The sequence below is a fragment of the Schistocerca serialis genome, chromosome 8, assembly GCF_023864345.2.
Source record: "Schistocerca serialis cubense isolate TAMUIC-IGC-003099 chromosome 8, iqSchSeri2.2, whole genome shotgun sequence".
Taxonomy (NCBI): Eukaryota; Metazoa; Arthropoda; class Insecta; order Orthoptera; family Acrididae; genus Schistocerca; species Schistocerca serialis.
The window spans coordinates 31793731-31820397 of record NC_064645.1 but is presented as its reverse complement, the minus strand read 5'-3'; the positions used below and the strand labels follow the sequence as shown (position 1 = coordinate 31820397).

At 40.5% G+C, this 26667-nt stretch overlaps 1 protein-coding gene across 1 annotated transcript in view; it reads right to left on the bottom strand.

Annotated features, from left to right (window-relative positions):
• The window catches only part of LOC126416156 (cadherin-related tumor suppressor-like), a 292823-nt gene that overhangs the window by 130599 nt on the left and 135557 nt on the right, over positions 1-26667 (bottom strand). Inside the window, exons 8-14 of the mRNA XM_050083710.1 lie at positions 19228-19785; positions 11230-11502; positions 8611-8868; positions 5954-6259; positions 4588-4908; positions 2065-2256; positions 130-522 (exon numbers count right to left, since the gene is read on the bottom strand). Of these exons, the coding sequence (XP_049939667.1) occupies positions 130-522; positions 2065-2256; positions 4588-4908; positions 5954-6259; positions 8611-8868; positions 11230-11502; positions 19228-19785 (2301 nt within the window). The remainder of the gene's footprint in view (positions 1-129; positions 523-2064; positions 2257-4587; positions 4909-5953; positions 6260-8610; positions 8869-11229; positions 11503-19227; positions 19786-26667) is intronic.

Below are 26667 nucleotides of genomic sequence, written 5' to 3'. Positions count from 1 at the left end.
CCCCTTATCCATTTAACAAAAAAATTGCTCCTGGAAAACTGAAATTGTAAAATAAATTATAAATTATATAAGGCAAAGTCATAGGTATAAACAGGTATGAGAAAGAGGCAAGATAAGAGATGTACTCACAATTATGTCAAGTTCCGGCGTGGCCTCCCGGTCCAGTGGACGTGTCGTGCGGACGAGCCCCGAGTGACGCTCAACAGAGATGAGGTCACGGTGGCGGCCACCCACCACACTGTAGGCGAAGGGCGCTCCGTTGGGTGGCAGGTCGGGGTCGGTAGCAGTCAGCGTCATTACGGACGTACCCGCAGGTTCATTTTCAGACACGTAACCTCGTGACGCGTCAGCGGCCAGTTGTGGCCCGTTGTCGTTTATATCGGTGACCCGCACACGCAAAGTCGCAGTGCCCGTCTGCGGCGGTGTGCCCGTGTCTATGGCTCCCACGACCAGTGCGTACGCCGGCGTCACCTCGCGGTCCAGCCGCGATGTGGTCTCCACTACGCCTGTCGCCGGATCCACCTATCGACAAGCCGACAGTTGACTCAGCTCTTGTGTCGTCCACTGTGCACTGGGCAGGAGTGCATCTGAATTATGATTGGAGAATTCAGTAGAACTGGTAGACAGGTCAGTAATGCACCACAGCATATAAAAAGGGAACATCTCTGCACAACAGATTAGGTTTTTGGCAGCACTCGTTTGGTGACAAGGTTGTTCTTGTGTTTGGAATCAACCACGCTAAGCAGTAGGTTTGTATATGTTTAGATACTCATCTCTACTGTTTCATTGTCACCGATATCTCTAGTAACTGGACTCGAGGGAGCCCAGAGCACTCCGGCCAAAGGGCGTTAATGGGGAATCACCGATACAATGCGGACATCCACAACAGGGATGACTGACAACACACATCATACAGCGAAATACCGAGACCAGAGAGCAAAACCAAATCGTATACCTAGATGTAGCAACTATCAGCGACTACAGCACGATGAATAGGCAAATGATGACGAGCAATGTCTTAACACAACTGCAGGCTGGGCCCCTGTGCTGCCGGCTTTATAGGACCACCGTGAGCACCGATAGGCTGACGCGGCAGGTGTAGCCTGCGCATAGTGATGGTGATGACAGCAGTGCTCGCACATTATAGAGGTGCTGCCTATTGGCTGTTGTCTATGTCCGTGCCTTCTGGTGGGCTGTCAAAATTGTCAGATCATCATACCAGGATACCTTCATCTAACCTCCCCACAAAGCACTGAATCCATCTACAGCTACACCTACAATGCACTTGACGCACAAAGGAGACAAAAATTCCAGCAGGGTACATCAGTAGCTTGTGTCCCAACTTTTTTAATGTTTGACCACTAGGGGAAATTTAAGAATGTCATCATACAGCTTTATGTGGCACAAGTCATTTAGGAGGTAGTATTGAACATCATACAGCTTTATGTGGCACAAGTCATTTAGGAGGTAGTATTGAAAGGTATTTGTTTTGTTGAGACAATGGGCATCTGGAAAACCAGGACGTGAAATGATAAACATGTGCCATTATTTCTGACATATTTTCCCCTCAGAGTTGCCCACATAATATTCATAACTGGTGGTACAAGATATCCTAGACAGTTGTACACATTGTGGTATGGAAATAGGTGAATGTCTTGCAATTTATCCTTACAGCTTTTTAACTACCAAAAACATCAGATCAAAAACTTACAGTATCCTCATAAAAAAGAGTGTAGTAATACAATGATTATTACAAAGTCTACTGAATGTTTTTGAGAAGAAGATGAAAAATACGCTAAACATGAAGAACACTGCACTTGTAAGCTGCAGGTTTTGCCCCATTATATGCAGACAAAGAGGTAACATTCCACTCATCCACCTCAGCCTTCACTTCCAGAGTACAAGCTATACAGTGTGTGTAGATAATGGAACTGTAACATTAGGTAGTTCGCTTAAGAGTATTGACTTGGGCTTACCAGCACTGATGGACCATTCATTTGTCACAGTTGTGACCAGTACAGTACGTACAAAGGCAAGAGAGTCATATAACACTAAATGACTTGCCTTGAAGGCGTGCTGAGCGTTGCCAGCGATGATCGAGTAGGAGAAGTGATTGTTGTGAGGCCGCACATCACTATCAGTGGCGCGCACAGTGGCCACCAGGGCGCCTGGCGCCGCCCCTTCCGACACCTCCGCTTCGTACACTTCTCGCTCGAATTCCGGCGGGTCGTTGCCATCCTGGATGGAGATGATCACCTGCAGCAAAAGAGAACAAATGTCAACATCGCCCTGGCACAAAATCTAATATTGCCACAGGCATTTACCATACGAGGGTGGTTTTCGATGTTGTCTACTGAGGCTTGTCTTCACTGTCTGCAAAACACTCAAACGTTAGCAGTATTAATCTTTTATTAGTGTACAGATCACCAAAATTGCTTTATCCAGTAACCTACTTCTGTACTTGTCTTGAAACTGCAAACTTTCTCACTTGTTATAATTGCAGTTGTTTGCAGACTCGTCACAAATCCTATACCCACTGCCACAGTTGTCTACAGACATGTCACAAATCCTATACCTACCTCCTGCAATTTGTCAATGACACTGTCTACTGAGGCTTTGCGTACTGACTTCCTGTGACTTATCACTTCCCTTTGAAATAGTGTCTGATACGAATAGGTTCAATTGACATCCCAAGCCAGTTGTCCGAAGCATCCAAGTATTTTAACAAGTCTCCCATTGTGGAATTTATTTACCCATGAAAAATTAACAGGTGAGATATTCTAGCACTACAGTGTATTTGGAACTAGTGGCAGTTCACAACCAGCAAAATATGCTCAGTTTGCCACAAACTGAGAACACTGTCCCTGACTGAATCTTCTGAGCAGTTACCACTACCTCACTTGTCGATAGCCGACACTCGGTAAGTGCTGAACCTCAATGGTCATCTTTATAATTTGTACTTCCAGGATGTTGGTGCCGTCATTTTATTTCCTGTAAGGTTTATATTCGAGAGCTCGATTAATCAGTCATGGTGACAAAGGAAACGAGTCAAATCTTACCCCTATTTTTGCGGCCCTAGTCCAAACTGGGCACACATTTGAGCCTCACCTCATTCCTTCTGTCAGAATGGAAAATAATTTTCACTGCCTGCATTTTTCACAATCACTCACCACACTGTTTTTCCTAAATTCGCTGTGGAAACTGTCCGTATTCATTGAATGCCTGCAGGAATTCTCCATTGGTAGAAAGTTGGCGTCCTTTCAGCCGAGTAATGTCCTGAAACAGGAGGAGACCTGGGCTAGATGCAGAGTGTCCATAAACTACAATCACTGCCACAGTTACACAGCTTGGAACCCAGTCATAATGAAATAATCAGCTGTCACATACCAACTCGAACAGATGGTTATTGACACCAGTGCAACTCAAGCCTCCATCTACAGCTTTCCACAGACTTTTTCTGTAAGAAGTAAGAACTGACCCCATATGATGAAGAGTTTAGGCAAAATTCTCTTCTTGACAAAATGAGACTTTCGGTTTACAGGAAGTGCACTCTTGCTTTCAAATACTCACTTAAATGTCTTGTCAATAAGGCTACATTTAACTGATTTTTACAGGGCTATTCACATTGTGAGCTGTGACACTTTGAATTCCTTTTCAATACTCGTATGTCGCCTGAGAGGTAAGAGCCATCTGCTTCTCAATGAGTAATCGTGAGACCTAGAAGAAACAAAGCTTTTGTTGTTTTAATTTAGTCTAGTTTAAATTGGTGAATAATGAGTGCAGATTGGCCTGAGAATTCCCCTTTACGCACATATGGTGCACACCAGTCCTCCTAGTTTGCACGTAATACCATCTGTAAACAATTGATACGGTCAACCAGAAACAGGGAGCATCCTCAAAACCACAATTAAATGTCTGAAACACTGCAAATAATTTGATTACTGAGTAGAGATGAGGTCACTCTGATCGAAGCACTGAAGACAAGACATAAAACAATATTTCCAAAGATTGTGTCCCCAACTGTTCATTAAATTGCTAGAAAGCCAAAGATGCTTCCTGTATCAATGAAAATAATCAGTTTTTGAACATCTTTTGTAATTGAATAGGTAAAACATCTCACCAAGCAGTGGCAGGAGAACACACATAGAAAGGTATTTAAATTTTCAAGCTTTTGGAGCCAGTGGTTCTTTCTTCTGGTAGAAGGGTTGAAAATGAAGGAAGAGAGGTGAAGGAAAAGGACTGGTGAGGTTTCCCCTGCACACCTCTTCTTTTTCTTTCAACCTTTCTGCCAGAAGGAGCCACTGGTTCCAAAAGCTTGCACATTTAAATACCTTTGCACGCTTGTTCCCCTGCTGCTGCTTGGTAAGTAGATTTTTTATCTATCCAATTACATTCTAAAGGAAGTTCCTGAATCCTAATACATTTTGGGAGCTTCAGATGACACACTCGTATTTTAGATCAACTGCGTAAGCAGTTCTCTGCAAGAGAAAGTCGTTAGAAGTTGTGCAGTTTCTTCCCACATCTGAACTTAAGGGCTCCACACCTGATCCTGACACTACCCCCAAAGCGATACTGAAGGCAGCTTACCTGGGCCTCGTCAGTGTCATTGCCACGGATGGAGCCACGGTTCTTGGCCAGCACAGTGAGGACGGCACGGCTCTGTGTCTCGCGGTCGAGGCGGCGCGCCACTCGGATTTCACCCGTGGTGGCAACGATGCTGAAGCCTCGGTCATTGCTGGCGCCCACGAACAGGTAGAAGACGTGCCCGTCATCGCCTGCGTCCTCATCTGTGGCACGCACGGTGCCGACACTTGTGCCCACTTCAGCAGACTCGGAGACGTCCAGGTGGAATACGGGTTGCACGAAGTGTGGGTAGAACTCGTTTTCCCCCGTCACGTGCACCACCACCTGCACACAGCATCTCCTCTCCTCACCCTCTCACTCTCAGGCAGAGGGAAGACAACAGCAGCAGCTACGTGTGTCACATGTGAGGCAGTACAACACAATATGGTATGTCTTATATATACATTATATCAGCTGACATTCTCGTTCTGGTGTTTGACTGCAACCAATACATCAAGGTCTTCACCCACCACTGTGGGAGCTTATGGTAGTGTTCACACATTATCACTCAGTAATGATCAATGATGACATTCCAGAACAAACACTTATGTATTGGATAGCAATAATGTGTTGTAGAAATAGTCTGCAGTGTTAGATACAATGTGGGAATTTGCCAGTTTTCCAGACTGAAAGCAATGATGTTCATTGTTTTTAAATGCTGTGATTCAGTACAGTATATTATTTAGGTGCGTTCGGCATTTTGCACAGCAGTTGCATGCTTTTACAGTGCCACTGATGCTGTTTTTTGTGTACTGTTGGATACAAGTGGGTGTCACTGTCCTAGTTGGATTAGTAGTGATTAGGAATTAAGCGTCAATCTAAGAAATGTGCTAGTTACTTTACAGCCCACCGAGTTGCAAGGTGATTACATTAGGAAACAAGACACTACATAGAATTCTCACAAAATTCTAGCGATGACTGCTTATACTCCACTTAACTGTAAGTTTAATAGTGTAAAGGGTTAATACTGTGACTTTTACAATCACTATATGTCCTGGGTTTCTTTGGTTGTCAAACCGCCATGGGAATTATGTCGATTTTTCAGTATGCCAGGGGGTTCGATGCTCTTCTGCAGTCGAAGCCTGCCAGCTGCAGTCAGTGTGTAAATATGGAAAGCCGCTGACAGAACAGAGGGAAAAGACAGGCAGATGATATGAACAGAAGAGGCAGTTTTGTGTTTTAAACTCTCAACAACATTGAATTAGTTAGGGGGCACAATGATAGCTCAGCTGGGCAGAGTCAGACGAGGAAACTGATTGCCGTACTAGAGCAACAGTCCTGGCATCTCTCAAATAGTGTCCCTCTCACTCAATATGTCCAGATTACTGACCTTGGTGGAGCCATACATGGGTGAGTCAGGATTAGCGGCGAGCACGTCGAGTGTGTACAGCTGGGTCTGCTCGTAGTCGAAGGGTCGACGGGAGTAGAGCACGCCCGTATCTGGGTCCAAACGGAAGGCGTCGCGTCCCGAACCACCCACAACGGAATAGCGCACGACAGCATAGCGTGCCGAGTCAGCGTCATGTGCGAGCAGTGTGAACACTGCCGTGCCCGCTGGCGCATTCTCACGCACCGATGCCGAGTACTCGGCGTGCTCGAACGATGGTGCGTTGTCGTTCACGTCTGTCAGAGTCACCTGCAAATGGTAATTTACGAAGAGCGTCAGTTGTGGCATCAAGTCATGGAATCTTACTGCTTAAATACAAACTACTGTTGTGCTTCTGGTTACAGATAAAAACAAATCACAAAAGTTCTCTCCACCATCTCAATTTACATAAAGTCAAAATATTAACTTTACTTCAAAATGACAATAACCATAATAATAAAGAAATTTATCCAAAATGCAATTGCATGAAAGATTTAAAATAGGTTAAAAGTGCACACAGTGACCCACAGTTAGGAGACAGGTGTTGATTGTTTCACCTGTGGCTGGAGAGAGCCGAGTCTGTACTGTGTAACATGCTTCAGGGACTGCAGCTTATTACCAGCTTATTCCAGGCACTCAACCTCCCACTGACATGTGAAAGCTGTGTCTACAAATCTGTTATCCCAGATACCCACATGTTCTGATGTCAAACAGAACACCACTTCCTTCCCTAGATATTAGAGCAAATCGAGGGTCCTGGATAGACTGGAGAGGGATATGCTCCCTTGACTGCCGGAAATGCAAACACAGAAACCAAGTAGATGAGTACATTCACTAATGGAACATAGGTCACCTATTCCAGATCCTGCAAGGTTGTATATACCTCTGCACTGAGATTAAGCATTTGTCCAGGATACGAGTTCTGGGAACTCAATCTGATTACAAAACAAAATGGCTATTCTCCTTTACTTCTACCCACTTGTTGGCAGTGGCAGATTGAAGCTATGTTGCAAGCCAGGAAGTAAATAGGAGAGCATCCAAATGGAGGATTGTTGCCTTCCAAAAACAGACATCTTGCACACAGCTTTTATGAAGGGATAAAACAGAGCTGACAATGTGTTTTCAATGGTGATTTCTTAACATTATAGAAGCAATGTCTTCAGTTTACAGGCACTTTAAGTATGGACTGATGTTATGGACTGCAAAGCATATGTAATTCCTCAGGGGTTCCATCTGAGTTGGCGTTGGATATTGTTTCACAGCTGCTACGGAAATCATGTGCTCTAGTGCACCACTAATCATTTGTTATGAGTAGGGACCTGAAAATGTAGCATTTATTTTTGGAAAAACTGATATCTATTTTTCGAAGGTCACTTCTATTTATGACAAAATTCAGATTTTTTTCTGTTTTTAAATGATTGATGTAGAAATTTCATGATAGGTATCTGAAGATAAAACCTTAGTGGTTTGAAATTGACTGTTAAAAAGAACATCACTGACTGGGAAGCTTTCTGATTGAGATGTTTGTTTTTGCAAAAACTTCAAAATTTTTTTTCTGAAATACTCTTTCCTTCTTTTTTTGGGTGTACTGAAGTGTTCATTACATGACTGTTTTGTGCTATGAAGCAGCGGCATTTTTCCGCCAGTGAATTGAGTGAGTCTCTGATGTGAGGTGTTTCTCGACATTATTTTTCTTTTCTCACCCAAACTGATAATGAAAAAATCCGCAGTATATTAATTTAGCCCTTCGTCAATCTTCACAACCAAGTTACCAATGCTTGACAATGCCACAAGCAGAAGTGGCAAGACGCTTATAGCACAGAAGCAGAGCTGAAAATAGCTCTAGCCGCACACTAAGGGAAGAATTTTGGCACGGTCAAAATACACCGATAGGTTTTGTTTTCCACCTCCTGTAGTGCAGTGAGTGGCCACTATAAATTGGCGGCTGGCTGTGAGTGTAAACAACTAGAACTTTGGCCATCACAGGGAAGAGGAGTTGTGCAAGGAAACAAGCCTCATCTCCCTCTCCCACGCGTTCTGTGTTTCTGCGAAAGCAGAACTGACACATGATAACAGGTATTGCCGAGCTCTTCTCATGTCTGAGGGTTATAAATAAAATTTGTGATGAACTACACATATTCCATTCATTCATTTTAAAATAAGAAAAAAAAAAAAATAAAGAAAACAACACACAACACACATCGCAATGCATTTTGTGATAGCTACTACACAATTGCTTGCTGACATTGGTATCAGAATCATTTCAATCATCAGAAGATGATAACTTTCACAGCTGTGTGGTGTCATGATTGTTTATGTTAGACTATGTTGGCATTGTAAACAAGGTAATTCAAGCATTTGACACAACCACAGTTCTTAAACCCTGCCACCTAAAGATGCCATGTTAAAATTTCTGCTTTATATACTGGTGATGGGCTGAAAGATATTTTCCTCAAAAAATAATCCATTTTTTGGGACAGAAATGATGCACTGCTGCTGAAACAAGGTGTATCAATTGATTTAACAGTGGTACGGCAAAATACTAGAAAGCTGTGGGACAGAGAAAGAGAGGGAGAGCTGCAGGCTGGCAGCAGCTGCTGTGTCCTGAGAGCCGTACTCACCCTCAGCGTGGCAGTGGCATGGCGCGGTTCAAAGGCAAGGTCGCTGGCAGTTATGTTGAGGTGGTACTCGGGCACCGAGTCATAGTCGAGCGGCTGGCGGATGGTGACTGCTCCCGTCTCTGCGCTCACAGCAAACTCCTCGCACTCGCTCCCACTGGAGATGGTGTAGCGCACCATCCCGTTTGGGCCCTCGTCACCATCCGTCGCCGACAGCGTCACGATGGTCGAGCCCACAGGCTCATTCTCAGGGACTATGACCTGTGCACAAGAAATGGTCATCATTCCTGCTCATCAATGTGCCAGTAATACTACTTTACTCTACACGTATGATTGTTTACTGTTCTTGCCGTGTGCCAGTAATACTACTTTACTCTACACGTATGATTGTTTACTGTTCTTGCCGTACTAAGTTATGTTTGGTTTTTGTGACTTTGTAGCTTTCTTTAATACCCACATTACTGCTTGAAGTTAGTATTTTTCGTAAAGTATGAAGCCATAGAAGAGATGCCATAACTGAGGAACTGTACATACAGAAGGATAAAAATCTAAACTACGTGTCATTAAGGACACAAATAGATGTTCTGAAAAACTTTTTAATGGAAATGTATCTGACAATGGAAAACTCAGTACCATCGAAAGTGGGGGTGCAAAAAAAAAAAAAAAAAAAAAAAAAAAAAAAAAAAAAACTATTTCCTCCCATTATTTCACAACTTGAAAGAAAAATGATGTAAAGTACAAGGACAAAGAATGGTGTGTACTGACATCTCAGTATTGTTATTCTTTATATTTGTACGTATTTTCTGGAGGAAACCGATATTCATGTCTTGATGCCTTAAAATACCTGAACAAGACTTTTCCTATTATTTCAGTTTTCTGCAATGTGTAGAATATAAAGTATGGAGGAAAATCACAGTTACATGCCCTGTCAAAGGCAAGGTCACTGGCACGTGGCACATGCAAATAAATAAATAAATAAGTAAAATAAGAAATAAAAATAAATAAATAAATTCACACTAGCTTTTGAGCTCTTGAACTTGCTCTAGCAAAAGTACACACATCACACACACAACCACAGAGATACTCAAATACACACATCCACTGCTGCGTGTGTCTTTGAGAGGTGTGTGTGCGTGCGTGTGTGTGTGTGTGTGTGTGTGTGTGTACTTTGACTAGAGAAAAAGCAAGAACTCAAAATGCTAGTGCGAATACTGTTTTCTCTTCATGTTTCTAAGTGCCACACATCAGTCAACTACAGTGAGTTGTTGGCCTTCCTTTATTTTACATATTATTCCATCCAGGAATTTCCATTATTGTTATACATGGTCACTAGTGGTGATTTATTGTAAGATATGCCAAAAAATCCTTTATTTTGCTGTAACCATTGACAAATGGGATTTCTAGCATTGCTAAACCTTTACTGCTATGACTAACTCCCGGCCTTTGAAAGACAGGTAAGTGTCCCATAACTTCAAATTTATCATTCACTACCACACAGTATGGTGTGATATTCTGTCTACAGTGAACCACTCAAAATATAAGGAGACATTAGCATTTGGTGACAGGATGATCCAATGATGTACAGAAAAGCTTTACTAACAGCTTTGGTGACTGTATTCCTCACTCATTGAAGGTATGATGGAGCATGTGAAAGAGCCTTTACCTTCAATGTTGCACTTTATGAAAACAGCTGATCAAATAGAGAGGGTCGCTATACGTCTATATGTGGGGAACATCTGCTAACCTGGTGAATGCTGATGTTAACCAGTTACAGAACATGTGCACCACTGTTTCAGCACAAGCCTATGTGCACTGTAGTCATCAGTGGGCTACACGAGTGTGGCGCTGCAGGAGCTGAGGAGACCATTTGTAAATGAATTGGCAAAAATGACTCTTTTGTAGTGTATTGACATAGGGCAGGTCATCAACTCTTCTAGCAGAAATCTACACTATTTTCCTGAATAATTACACAAACAGCAATGGTATTATTTACATAAATAGGACTCGTAGTACATAAAAACAATAGCTTTGCCACAACTTTTGCAATTATGAGCAAGTAAGGCGACAGAATTTAATGCTTGCACTTGGAAGAACTGGGGTTTGAAACAACATCTGGCTATCCATATTTATGTTTCCCATCATTTCCATAAATCAATTAAGGTGAATGCCAGGATGGGTCCTTCAAATAGGGATATAGTCAATTTCCTCTCTGTTCTTTCTTGTGCACATTTCTAAGTGACCACAAAATCGACGGGATGTTAAACTCTAATCTTCCTTTTATTATTACAATTTGATCTTGTGGACAGAATAAAGTGGCTGCCCCTGCCTGATGCAGAAAAAACAGCAACTCTTTCTTCTCTTTACCAATTAGTTTTCACAAATATTAATGACACACATTATAATTATATGATAAGCTGACATGTTTCCTATTCAGTCTGGAAATGGGGAAAGAATAAAGCAAAAGTTGTCCTTCCAGTTGAGCTTGTTTCAATTAACATGTTAAGTCAGTTTCAATGAATGCATGTAATTTATTCACTACAACAGATCTGAACAGCCACATACTGAATTTGCAACTGTTGTACAGTATTCTCAAACATTTAAGGACATCTGTCAGACCTTTACCTGGTAGCTAAGCGTGTTGAAGACAGGGCTGTGGTGGTTGTCTGGGGTGACCACCAGGGTGACAGTGACATCAGCGTGTCGTGGCGGGACGCCATGATCGCGCGCCCGCACCCCCAGCAAGTACGTCACACCGGCACTGCCCGGGGCCCGTGCCACAGAGATCCAGCCTGTGTCACGTGCCACCTGGAAGAACTGAGAGCCGTTGCCCGCACCTGTCTTCACGTACTCCACCTCGGCGTTCACACCCACATCTAGGTCATCGTGTGCCGTCACCTGAAAACATGTCACACTTGCTGTTTGTCAAACACTCCACAGGAAGACCCACAGGCTACCCCCATCACCATTATCCTCATTTACAGTTGTTGGAAAAATATTAACATCATCTTAATACAGTGTGCAATGTGACTAACTCAGTCATAAATTAGTAGAGAATATATTACCTTGCATTATAATGAGGTATCTCAAACAGCATGATCTCCATGCCCACTAGCACAGATTCAGAAAATATTGATCACGCGAAACCCAGCTTGAACTTTTCTCACATGAACGCCACAGATCGAGTTAAGTGCACGGATGCAGCATTTCTTGACATCCCAAAAATATTTGACTCACTACTACACCAACAATTATTACCAAAAGTATATATGGGATACCAAACAAAACTGATATTGAGATAGTCTTGGTAGAGAGGGTGCTGCAAGTTATCTCGGATGAGGAATCATCAACAGAAGCACAAGCGCCTTCCCGAGTGCCCCAGGGATGTGTGATGCCAACCCCTGTTGTTCATATTGTACATTAATAACCTGGCACACAATATTCCAATAGTAACCTAAGATGTTTTCAGGGTGTATATGCAGACAAGGGAAAAAAAAAAAATTCCCAGATTTTCCCGTTAAAAATAAATTTTCACCTGGTTGAAAATACACTTTTTCCATGTTAAGTAAAAGTATACTTTCCCTCGCAACTGTAAAAGTAATAAATCCTTTGAATGGCTATGGTTTAACACACTGGTGTAGAATTTCTCGGCACTATAGAAAATGAAACTCAGGAGGGGAGAAAAAACACTTTTTGGATAGTTCTTTGATGTGTAGCAACATGTACACTGCACATTTTTGCATTACAAAAGTATAAATGCGAATTCCACCAAACAACGCATGTTACTTTCCAAAGCATTGAAATCGAGATTGTGATGCGCTTTTGTAAACCAGTCACAGCTCACATCACGTGATCTCGCCACCAGATGACAGCGGACATTCAGAGCATAGGACGTGTGATGTAGTCAGCCAACAGGAACATCGCTGTTAAGTGGCACGAACACACAAATAGGAAAAGTTAATGGAGTAAATTAATATACACAGTGTTGCTACAAGAAAAGCAAAGTTTTCACGTATAATATTGGTCTGTAAGATTTGTGGGGATGGAGAACCACTGGTTCACCCCGCAATAATATCGCTACCCTTCGGCAGCGAGAACAACTGTATCTTTACCAGATCAGTTCTCTGTAGTACGCGCTCTATGCAAGAATAAAAGTATTCATAGTAAGTGACAAGAGTGCAAGTGATTATTTATCATCATAATCACCACGCCCACTCTCCACTGCCTATAGATTAAGAAGCTCTAAGAGAAGTCAAGCTTTCACATATAATGTTGATCTCTTTTGTGTGTGTTACACTTTAGGATACATCACACAAATGTAATCTTCTGGGCTTGAAATTCTTCTAAATGGCTCATCCTCAAAGAGTTGATTTTTAAATGAGAGTCAAATGCTCTGTGATTTAAGAAATCAGTTTCAGCAGTTGCCAGAGAGTGGCAGATAACAGGCGTCACCACTCTTGCGCAGCTACGATGACATATGAAGCCCGTATGTTCGTATGAGTAAGACATTTAAAGATCTTACATTGTGTCATAAAGAAACAAGACATCAGAGGATACTCCAAGAGCATCGTAATTTAGTGAACCATATTCGGCTTATAGTGCACGTTCGCATGTCCAAATTCCCAATGAAGTAGGCCTCGACCTTCCTAAAGCCTTTGACACATTTTACTGGTGGCAGATGCTTGTTTGAGCACTGTGTTTTGTTGTTGTATGGGGCACATTTTCTTTGCAACTGAAGTTTTATTTTCATAATTTATCTCGTTCGTATTTTATTGCTGCAGTATTATTCTGTAGTAGCAGGATACAGTAATATCCTTTGTTACAGTATCGGTTCTTACCAGCTGAAATTACAAAAAATTGACTGAAAACTAAAACATTTTCTGTGTTTTGCAGATGATACAATTTTTTGTAATGAAGTACAAAAAAAAAAAGAAAAACACACACACAAATATATGGTCAGCTCTTTATTTGATTTCAAAGAGGTGCTAGACTGGCAACTTGTTTTAAATTTTCAGAAATTTAAAATTGCATACTTCAAAGAACACATAAAAGATCAATTTTATGATTACAGTATCAATGAGTCACACAACTGCAATCAGCTGATTTGTACAAATATCTGAGTGTGACAATTTATAGGGATAATGGAATGATCACATAGGCTCAGTAATGAATAACATAGGTTCATTAGCAGGACACTGGGAAAAAGCAGGCAGTCTACAAAGGAGATTGCTTACAAATTATTTGTGCATCCCATCCCAGGATATTGCTCAAGTGTGTGGGACCTATACTAAACAGGACTAACAGAGAACACTGAAAGTATACAAAGGGAGGGCAGCACAAATTGTCACAGGTTTGTTTGACACACAGGAGTGTGTCACAAATGTTGAAAGATCTGAACTGGGAGACTCTAAAAGATTATCCTGCAAAGGCCTACTTAAGAAGTTTGAGAACCATTATTAAGTGAAAAATTGAGATATTTTTCATTCCCCGCCCCCCCCCCCCCCCTCCCCCCTACACCTCCAGTGGGATGTATGATGGCGAATTAGAGTAATTATGGCACATACAGAGGTTTAGGCAGTTATTCTTACCACGCTCCGTATGTGACTGAAATTGGAAGTAGCCTTATTGTGGGTACCATATTAAGTACCCTCTGCCATGCACATCACAGTGGTTGCTAGATTATGTATGCAGATGTAGAGGACCAAGGTGTATGACATGATTCTCCATCTTACCCAGTAGCAGTGAATGCTGTACAATAGCAGAAAAAGAAGCCCTAATAAGTGGTACAACAAGAAGAACCCTTAGATTTGCATTTCGGAGTGGTTTGCAGAGTACGAGCCGGCCGGTGTGGCCGTGCGGTTAAAGGCGCTTCAGTCTGGAACCGCGTGAACGCTACGGTCGCAGGTTCGAATCCTGCCTCGGGCATGGATGTGTGTGATGTCCTTAGGTTAGTTAGGTTTACTTAGTTCTAAGTTCTAGGCGACTGATGACCTCAGAAGTTAAGTCGCATAGTGCTCAGAGCCATTTGAACCATTTGCAGAGTACGTATGAAGATGTAGATTTGTCAACTGATCAATACATGCATATTTCTTGATTAAAAGTTTGTCTATTTGGGTTTCTGGTATCTTCATGTGTTCTTGTGGAATGGAAATACACTTATGGCTACTATGAGGAACATTCAATAATTGAAAAAAAATTGATGTAGAAATGAAACAGTTTGGAGGGAGCTGAGAACAGCTGACAGGCAAAAACAGTTTTGTTTATAACCTCAATATTGTACTTGACAATGGCATGTCTGCTTGAGGTTTCCACATTAGTTGAATAGCATTCACCGATCTGTCTTTTGCTTTTTGGAGGTAAAATCTTTTCTTGAATGCTTTCACACTATGGTCAAAGTTGTAAAAACTGTAGAAATTTTTATAAGTGGGTAAAACAGTTCAGAAATGGCTGAACCTAAATGACTGACAAGCGGTGCCCTAACCAGCCAGTTCAAGTGTAAACTCCTTCACCGAAAAACCCAGAGTGACAAAATTATTCATGAAGACTGCCATGTTACAGTTGAACATACAGCATAAACACTTGTAGTAGGTGTCGGCACAGTTCGTAATGTTATCAGTAACAAGCTTAAGTCTAGCAAACCAAGTGCAAAGTGAGCCCCAAAAGGGTTAATGTAACAACACGAGAAAAGGGGATTCAGAATGTGTACAGATTTGAAAGAACACTATGAAAGGGAAGGTGTAATGCTTCAGGTTCTACTACATCTTTTCCTGCAGATTCACATTATTCATTTTAACAGGTCATGCATGTGGACCAGACTGCAGAAGAAGAAATCACCATAAGGTAAGTGAACATAATTTCTGTAGGATGCGCACACAGAAACTGCGACATTGCAAAGATATTTCTGAGATGATCATTATTTATGAAAAACAAGTTTTTATACTTTTCATAATTACTGGATACATATGGGCAAAGATTCAAGCCAAATGCTAGTCAAGAAAAATAAAAGTAAAATCAAAATAATGACACATGCAAAAAGGACAAATTTTCAGTGGTAAAAGTACTATTTAATGAATGAACATGGTGTTATTCAATGTGCAAGAAAATACTAAACAATGTGCAGTGCAATCAATAATGTAAAACATACGTAAAGTAGTAAAGTTAATTGGAATGACTTTTGGAATAATGTAATGTTAGGATCTTATTGTTAAAAAATGTAAATGAATATGTGGCAGTTATTATAGGGCATCTATTACATGGAGACCAACTGACAGACAGACTGTACATTTTTGTCTAGCAGATTTATCAAATAACCATGTTAGAGATATAAGTGTCACGTTAATTGCAAAAAACCTGGACAATCACATCTTGCTATAAAATTATGTATTGAAACGGATTTTTTAATTCATATTTTAGTATTACTGTTCCATTGCTGGAATGAGGAACTGTGTTATAGATAATAAACCATAAGAATGCACAATCTCTGGAATGAGATACTGTGTTACAGATAATAAACCATAAGAATGCACAATCTTTTTGTACCAATGTTAAAAATATTTTTATTTATTCATTTATATTATGGGATAGGAATGTCCAAACAGTGTGGCCACCTCTGACAAACTGTACAACCCAAAACTCTCCTGGATATGTAAGTACACAAATTCTGAATAGTTGGGAATGACATTTTGTGCCATTTCTTGCAAAGAAACTATTCCAGATACGAATTTCAAATAGCTCAATTGCATTCAATTATGGTGCGTTGAGGGACCAGGAAGACATGCCATCACATTTCATCTTCATGCTTAGGAAACGAAGCCTTGAAATTTCTTCCAGTCTTTGTTGAATCATTTGCAACAAAGAAAATGGATTCCTCATTGTGTAAGACAGCTATGCCAGTCAGTGAAAGTAGCCACCGAAAATAGCTTTTAGCATTTTTACAAAAACCTTTGCAAATACGAATTATTTAGCATCATTTACATTATATAATATAAATGTGACATATAATGGAAGGAAACATTCCACGTGGGAAAAATTATATATAAAAACAAAGATGAGGTGACTTACCGAACAAAAGCGCTGGCAGGTCGATAGACACACAAACAAACACAAACACACACACAAAATTCAAGCTTTCGCAACAAACTGTTGCCTCATCAGGAAAGAGGGAAGGAGAGGGGAAGACGAAAGGAAGTGGGTTTTAAGGGAGAGGGTAAGGAGTCATTCCAATCCCGGGAGCGGAAAGACTTACCTTAGGGGGAAAAAAGGACAGGTATACACTCGCACACATGCACATATCCATCCACACATACAGACACAAGCTTGTGTCTGTATTTGTGGATGGATATGTGCGTGTGTGCGAGTGTATACCTGTCCTTTTTTCCCCCTAAGGTAAGTCTTTCCGCTCCCGGGATTGGAATGACTCCTTACCCTCTCCCTTAAAACCCACTTCCTTTCGTCTTCCCCTCTCCTTCCCTCTTTCCTGATGAGGCAACAGTTTGTTGCGAAAGCTTGAATTTTGTGTGTGTGTTTGTGTTTGTCTGTGTGTCTATCGACCTGCCAGCGCTTTTGTTCGGTAAGTCACCTCATCTTTGTTTTTATATATAATAAATGTGACATATACGTTTAAATAGTTTAACACAATTTAGTTACGAGAGAAAATAAAAATTATTCACAAATATCACTTTATTTACAAGAGAGTACGTACATATGATTTGTAAATGCAGTTTTTTTTTTATCTAAAGTATTGATTAATGAAGATCATGGGTGGAAAAATTTAGTGCCACAGAAACAAGAGGTCAGTTTAGTTAACAGCCACTTTTTTATCTAAAATATTGATTAATGAAGATCATGGATGGAAAAATTTACTGTCACAGAAACAAGAGGTCAGTTTAGTTAATAGCCACTAAAGAATCAATATAATAATTTGTCAGAATATATGTTTCTGATATTTTTTGAAGATTGGAGTGACACAAAACTAGTATCTGAATATGTATTTTAATTTCTTTATAAAAACTAAAATTTAGCTCTGCTTTAGCTCTCCTTTAGCAGTTTCTTCATAAAAACTAAAATTTAGCTCTCGTTTAGATGTCTTTCCTCACTACAATACACATTATCTCCTAGATACAAACAAGATAATATTGCTACAGCCAGAAAAACACTAAACTGAAACTTCTGTTACTACAAAATTGTGATCTAGGGACTACAAAGTATATTAACTAAGCTTATCTGAACACCAATTCAATAATATGAAGTTACTTATGGGCAACTATCAGCATACCCACTTACCCTCTCCTTACATTGTCTACAGTAATGTAATACACACGTGTATCCCTCAATGTGCATCTGCTTAATTTCTGTGTCTTCCAAATAATGTGCTGCAGTACCACAACAATATTAAATGGTGTTCCATTATGAATAACACTTCTATAGGAATACCTTTCGAGTCATCTATTTACTGTAGAGATACAAGAAGCTAATGTTTATTGATTTACAGGATTCTTATGTTTTGCTAAAAAAGGAGAAATGTATGTTGATGTTCACCATTGGCTGCTGTTTTTTACTTTTAATGTTAGTGCTTCAACTGTGTCAATGCATTTTCAGCAGCCCTGTCTGTTGGAAAGATATACCATAAAAAAGGATAATGGGAACATAAAAATGACAGGTATTGGAGAACAGCGCTCTGGTCATACTGCAAAATAGTAGTACCAGTATTCTCTTATTGGAAAAATTCAGACACTTTTACAGTTTAAGTATGTGACTGAAAAATGAGGGGCAACACATTTTTCACATAATCCTATAAAGTGATTCCTGAAGTTCTGCACTAACATGTTTGACAGAACACTTTATCCAGACTGTGTTGTATTGTACAAATAGCAGCTCAATCATTAGATATGTTTGAGTATCAGTCACACCAACGCACTTTAGATCATTCTCAGACCTCAATTAAACAGGTACGATTGTGTTCCAAACTCTTATCAGATTCCCTAGTAATTGTTACATGCTCAATTTTACAAATATTTTCCCTGAGAGCTTAAATCACAATTGTCAATACTGAACTCAACCCTTTGCTGAAGAATATTAGTTACTCAATATTAAAGACATTGGCAGCTGTGTACTTCTTCTAACATTTACCATCCGAGACTACTCACTAACAGATGGACCAACTGCAGGAAAAATAGTGACTACTGTTTTCTGAAAGTGTCATGTTGTAATCTTCACATTCAGCACAGTTCTGTAATCCTTATGATTTGTGTATTGTCATGTACATAATTTGTGGCTTATTGTTCATTTGATTTGCAAGCGTCTCTCTCTGTGTGTTGTAGCTATTACAAACACCAGTCTGTTAATCACACACTTTACGGTGTCTCTTATGTGGAGGATACCAGGAGCAAACATTTGCAATCGGCTAACAGCCATCAGCTTCTGCGATGAGCCCCGCATTCTTCTGCCACGGCAGTCAGCTTACAGCTTATAAAAGAAGTGAATTCATAGTGTTACGGAGCATGAAATTGTTACTTAGCTAATGCTGGCCACGGGTGTAAACAATCCATAACAGCATGAAGTTGACTAACTTTCACTGATCACAAAAGAGCCACATTTCAAATCTGCAAGAAGTATAGTACTCACCTTAATGATTCGCAGACCCACAGAGGCCTTCTCTGGCACAGGGGAGAAGTAGGTATCTGTCTCAAACTCAGGCGAATTGTTATTGGCATCGACAACGTCAACTGTGACGAGGCACTCCGAGGACATGGGTGGCTTGCCATTGTCAGTGGCGGTGACAGTGAAGGAGTACTGGTTCTCGGGTGAGCGGTCCATTGAGGCACTGTGCTTGTAGCGCAGCCGCCGCTTGGAGAAGATGTCGCCACTTGCCGGATCGACGGTGAATAAATCGGAGGGCTGCTGGAGTGCGTACGAGATAACAGAGTTGGGGCCCTGCTTGTCACGGTCTGTGGCCACCACACGCCCCACGAATACTGCCTCCGACTGCCGCCGCTGCTGCTGCCCCTGCCCCGAGGCTCCCGCTTCACTCCCGATGTCGCCCTCAGTGCTGCTCCCAGTCATCGTCTCTGGTACACTGAAGCTGTAGTACGAGTGCTCAAACTCAGGTGCGTTGTCATTCTGGTCCTGGACGGTGACGGTGAGCGGTGTCTCGGCACGCCACGACCCGTCCACTGCCGCCACCTGCATGGGAAAGGCATGGAGGGAGGTCATTACAGGTACAGCTTGTGATGTGATAGTCCCAACTGGCCATTTAATTGTGTAAAAACAATCATATTACTGTTCAATAGCCTTACAGCAATAGCTACATGTAAAGCCTTTTCAAGAAACACTTAAATTTAAATTTAACAATGTAGGAAAAAATAGCCTGCTTCTTACATTAAGTTGTAGACAGGCACAATTAAAAGACATTTACACAAAACTTTCAGCCACAACCTTTATCAGCAAAAGAGAAACACACACCATTCATGCTCACAAGCAAGTACACCTCATGCATACATGACCGCCAACTCTGGCAGTTCTGGCCTGAGCTGCTTGCCTGCTTGTGTGTATTTTTCTTTTGTTGATGAAGGCTGTGGTAGAAAGCTTTGTGCAAATGTCTTCTAATTGTGCCTGTCTACAACTTAATGTGTCTTCTTTACTGTAAGTAATGCTGTTGATATTTCTACCTGGAGTTTCCATTGTTTAAATTTCAATTTAACAGACATTAATTAAAATGGTAATCAGTAGGAAAATGTTTCGTCAAGTTGTGTTTTTGATGAAATCAGTCAAAAATTTATAAGTTTATAGATAAGTTACATAATTACAATGAGTTTTCATTGAAGGTAATGTCTTTTATAATTCATAAAGGAAAATTTTGTCATCTTGCTTAACATATATTGTGAAACTATGTGAGAAACAATCTGAAACTTAACTATGGGTTACACGGGGAATAATAGTGTTATTAAAATACCCTTGTAATTAAGTCTAGTGATGAACACAAATAGACAGTTTTGTTAAAAAAAATGGATGATTTCCATCCACATACACATGAGATAATTTCAGAATCCTATTTATTTAGAAAAATTACTAAATTATAATTTCATTGAGTTATATTAAATTATAATTAAATTGCAATACTTGAGTCTAATTCTCAACATCAAATTGTCAACACCAGTCTTTCGTTAATATTTAATGACATTAGAAACTGTAAGTAGGAGGAGAAACCAAGGTAACATAGTTGCTCAAAACTAGATTGTAAAAATTAATATTTGTAATTTAAATTCATGTGAAATGTGAAAGTGAAAAATAAATTATTTTATTTTCAAATAATGCATAGATTTAAATTATGTTTTTGAGATAAAATGAAGCAGTAAGTTACAAGCACATTCTGCAATCAGGGAAGGATAGGAAAGGAAATTAACTGTGTTCCATTTGAAGGAACAACCTCGATATTTACCTTTACTCCTTTCGGGAAAGAATGCACAGTTTTGGTGGGTGAGCTGAAAAGTATCGCCTCCAGGTTTTTTATGTGAAAACTTGCAAAGCTTTTGAAATACAACAAAGTTTATTAACATTCTACATCTTTATTTGTCCATTGCACATATTTATTCCTCAACATAATCACCCCACCAAAAACGCATTCTCCAAATGAGAGAGCAGTTTGTTGATTTCGTTGACTTTGTTGATGGAGCCACAACCTGATTTCTGCTTTTACCATTTCATCACTATCAAACTAAAGTCCTTGAGGGTGTTCTTTAAATTTTGGAAACAGATAAAAATCAGATGGGGCCAAGTAGGGACTCTATCGTGGATAATCGATGACAGTGATTGGAAGGTGCTGGATTGCTGCAGATGCTGAGTGCTCATGTGTGGTACGGTATTGTCATGCTGTACGAGAGGATGCGCCATGTGTGAACAAACTCTTTGAATTTGTGCTTTCACATGTCTAGGCACTTTCTCATTCACCAACATAGTTACAGTACATTCTGCCACATTACACACTACAATTCAGAGCCTTCTAGCGGCAGAGAGTTGCAATTTGCATCAGCGCAGCAGGAAAGTTGACTGTGGAATACACGTGACATGTAACACCTCAACCGATATTGAGGACACAATCAAAAATTTGGAGCCACTACTTTGCAGCACACCCTCATCAATCGGACCAGTCGGACATGGATTTGAACTGCCATCTTTACAGTCATGAGTCCAGTATCTTACCACTGTGGTACCTCATTCAACTACAAATTTTACTCTTTGGTAAAATCTAGGGTCCAAGTTACAAACTAGGGGAGTTAAGCAAAAAAGTAAAACTGAATGTGTCATATAGTGATGCAGTCTCCCCCTGATATGTACACTCATGAGCAGTTGGGTTACAGACAGCTATCAAACAATACATAGCATCTCCTTTTGTGATGATGACAACAGCGAGACACTGTGCTCCAAGTTCATAAACACACCAAAACCACAGGAATCTCACCCCAATCCCTGGTCATACAGTTGCCGCTAGTATCTGGTGGAGGCAGGTCAAAGCCGGGACATGTCCCAATTGGTGCCAGCTGAGACTGGTCTGAGGTCAGAGGACATATGTTGGGGTGGGAGCAACATAGGTCTTGTGTCTGTGGAACGTTGCTAAACATATTTTGACACAATACAGGTTTCAAAGATATTTTCTTCCAGAGCATATTCCACAAATGGGCTAATTTCACAGTGTGTTTCCATTCTGCAGAATATCCGCAGGAAGTATCTAGTTGTGTAGATGATATTTTTTTCCACTGCAGAGGGAGCAGTGGTATGTGTACAGGGAGGCAGTTTCCGCCCAATGTTGTGACAAGTTGTTATAGGTGGTATGGCTACTCACCAGTGGCTTTTTTCAGTGCAGAACTGTTTATAATCCCTTAACACAGAACTATAAAAAGAAGGAAAAAATATGAGAATGAATGAATATAAATTGAATACAAAACTTGAGATTTTGTTCACAGCACAGATGAAGTAAAAATCAACAAACTTATGTAGGAACTGTAGAATGTATGGTGTGAACTGAACGGTAGCCTTGTGGAATATGAAGTGACACACATTTCTCGAAGGCAAAAGATAAAATATTATCCTATTATTATGCAGCTATTATCAAGCTTGAGATAGTAAACTAAGCAAAAACATAGATATAATTTTTTAACCATGTTGTTGAAAATGAGACTTTACTGTCCTGTGAGGACCACATGGTCTGTGGCTGTCCAATCAGATATAGCAAAACATCTGCTTCACTGTGAACTATGTACCTTCTTAAAAACACTGTAAGAACTGCAAGATGCACAATGTACAGTGATGAAGTTAAGATAAACAACACCAAATATACCTCGAACGGAAAAAATATGTCAAGGAGCAGTTTTTGATAATAAACTGTGGACAATGACAAATTTTCAGATATACACAAGTAATTTTTAGTTTTTATATCTACTGAATAATCCTTTTTTTTTTTCAACTGGAATTACAAACTTTTTTCTGTGGATTGGAAAGAGCTTTCAAAGAGGATGTAACATGTCAATAATATAAATAATTAATTATGTAGATTTAATTATTGTTTTAATAAATAATAAACAAATAAATATTTGTTGTTATCATTCAAATAAATTCCCATCTTTCTTTCGGTAATGCTGCCTGGCTTTTCCCAATGCTGATGTTCAGTGGAATATGAGGATATTTTCTGACGTTGAAATTAGGTAATGTGCAGATCAGTTCACATACTATGCACCCTTCGGACACACGTGAGCTGACAATAACTGAAAGCAAGTTCCAAGTGATGAGGCTGGAGAGCTGACACTATCAAGAGCTTCATGACAAGGACTTTCGAAACCAATTACACTTATCTGAATGGTGTCTAGGAAAGCTGTACAGTCATGTGTTGTTTCTATGCAAGAGTCCGTCTGCTTATCTGGGTGGTACCATGCTTGCCTCCCATGCAAGTGGGCCAGGATTTGATTCTCGGTTGGGTTGTGTTGTCCTCATCGTCATTTCATCCTCATCACAGGCACACACATTGTGCAATGGCCTCCCGGCCAACGATGCCATATGCTCAATTCCATTTCTATGCAAGATTTTATTTATGGATGAAGCACTGATTACAAACTGCGAGAAAGACAATCTAGACAATATGCAATACAGCTCAGTTGAAAATTCACATTGTTGATGAATAACCATTTGCTACATCAACATGTGGTGTGGGCTATTGATGAATCTCATCATTGGTCCCTGTTTTATTGAGAAGACTCTAAATAGCCACAAGGGTCTACGGTTCCCAACCGATATGCTGCCACAATTTTGCAAGACATCCTGCTGGACATAAGCCAATCCACGAACCGCCTGTGTAATTGTCAGAGATGTTTACAGACCTTCTCAATGAAACTTTTGGGAGTTGTTAGAATAGTTGTTTGAACAACATAAATTAGCCTACAAGCTCACCAAACTTAACAACTCCAGACTTTGGAGAAAACAAAAACAATAGGTCCACAAGGAAACACGCATGGTTCCACAAGACAATAACACACTGACCTATGCTGATAAAGTCCGGATTAAAATCAACAACTAATACTGTGTCTGTTTGGAATTGCATAGATAGTACGTATTAATGCTCTAGATCAACATTTTGAACACTCAATATGACAGTCACAATAACAAACACCTGAACCACAGGGCGGACATTTGAGGGACCTCTTCTCCTGATGGCGGAACTGCTGTTTGCTGCAATGTTACTTTGTTACTACCTGAGAGTGACATGTTATGTCAGCAAAATTCTCTTCCAATGCTCTTTTTGACAACAGAGGTATAAGTACATAGTTACATTCGGAAAAAAAAGTTGGTATAATAATTCAGCAGCCTTAAATGTTATTTTCTTATTCTGATATATGTTGTGTTGCCTGTCTTAGTTGCCTCCCTCTGTACATATGTTATTTTTGCAAATATAGACGGCAATTTTTTTTTGTAAATTTTCGCTCAAAAAATCACGGCATGGCCTATAGTCAAGATTTTACACCTAAGATCATAAACTGTCAATTTCAAAATGAAATGTACACGTATTTTGTGCGTTGAAATTAATACCATTACAAGTTAGTGCTGTGTAATGCCACAAGCTCTTACAACAATATTGGCCACGAAGCTTTTTTGTCCATCAGCCGTAATGCTCAACATCATTGTGCAGCATACACAAGTACATATTTGCACACTATGTTTCCCTACATTATTTACTGCAGTGCTGGTCACCATATCAAAACAGACTGGCATTTCGTCTGAATCCCTTGTTTGGAATGTAAACAAAAATTTTTGCATCTCAAAGCTGAATCATATGACACTGAAAAGATATGAAAGTTTTCATAAACTTTAGGCAGTTTTTGTGCAATTGTAGTTCTGTGACAAACAGATAAGATTGTTTTACTGCATGAATAACCAAACCCACCCATATGAAACTTTAAATTACATTGGCAAAATGGTTCTTTTACATTCTATTCACTTCCAAGTTGACCCTGAGCACAAGCATACCAGTAATAATGTTGCTCTCCATTGCTCAATTGTTACCTAGAGTTGCTAACTTAATTTAGTGTCTGCATTGTGTACATACATTATGTGATCAAAAGTATCCAGACACCCCCAAAAACGTAAGTTTTTCATACTAGGTGTTTTGTGCTGCCACTCACTGCCAGGTACTCCATATCAGCGACCTCAGCAGTCATTAGACACCGTGAGAGAGCAGAATGGGGCGCTCCATGGAACTCACGGACTTCGAATGTGGTCAGCTGATTCGATGTCACAGGTGTTATACGTCTGTACGTGAGATTTCCACATTCCTAGACATCCCTAGGTCCTCTGCTTCCGATGTGATAGTGAAGAGGAAACGTGAAGGGACACATACAGCACAAAAGTGTATCTTGTCTGCTGACTGACAAGAGACCGCCGACAGTTGAAGAGGGTCCTAATGTGTAATAGCCAGACATCTATCCAGAGCATCACACATGAATTCCAAACTGCATCAGGATCCACTGCAAGTACTACGAAAGTTAGGCAGAAGGTGAGTAAACTTGGGATTTCATGGTCGAGTGGCTTCTCATAAGCCACACATCATGCCAGTAAATGCATAACAACGTCTCGCTTGGTGTAAGGACATAAACATTGGATGATTGAACAGTGGAAAAATGTTGTGCGGAGTGAGGAATCACGGTACACAATGTGGCGATCCGATGGCAGGGTGTGTGTATGGCGAATGCCTGGTGAACGCCATCCACCAGCGTGTGAAGCGCTAACAGTAAAATTCGGAGACGGTGGTGTTATCGTGTAGTCGTGTTTTTCATGGGAAGGCTTGCACCCCTTGTTGGTTTGTGTGGCACTATCACAGCACAGGCCTAAATTGATGTTTTAAGCACCTTCTTTCTTCCCACTGTTGAAGAGCAATTCGGGAATGGTGATTGATATCTTTCAACACGATCGAGCAACTGTCGATAATACACAGTCTGCGGCAGAGTGATTGCACGACAATAACATCCCGATAATGGACTGGTCTGCACAGAGTCCTGATCTGAATCCTACAGAACATCTTTGGGATGTTTCGGATTGCCGACTTTGTGTCAGGCCTCACCAATTGACATCGATACCTCTCCTCAATGCCGCACTCCATGAAGAATGGGCTGCCATTCCCCAAGAAACCTTCCAGCACTGATTGAATGTATGCCTGTGAGAGTGGAAGCTGTCATCAAGGCTAAGGGGGGACCGACACCATACTGAATTCCAGCATTACTAATGGAGGACGCCACGAACTTGTAAGTCATTTTCAGCCAGTTGTCCATAGTACTTCGCAACTGGCGTTATATTGGCTGTTTTAACTGAACCTCAAGACACAGAATGCACTCAACGAAAATCATGATACTGAGGGCCAGCAGGAGACCTTAAGCCTATACATGAGCAAACACATCATTAGCCAATCAGAACAGGCAAATGATGAAAAAAAAAAAAAAATTGCAGAGATTAGATGAGCACTAGCACTGCATGCGAACAGGAAAAAAAGTTCAAGGGGGTGGTAGTTCAGTTGCAAAAAAAAAGGCA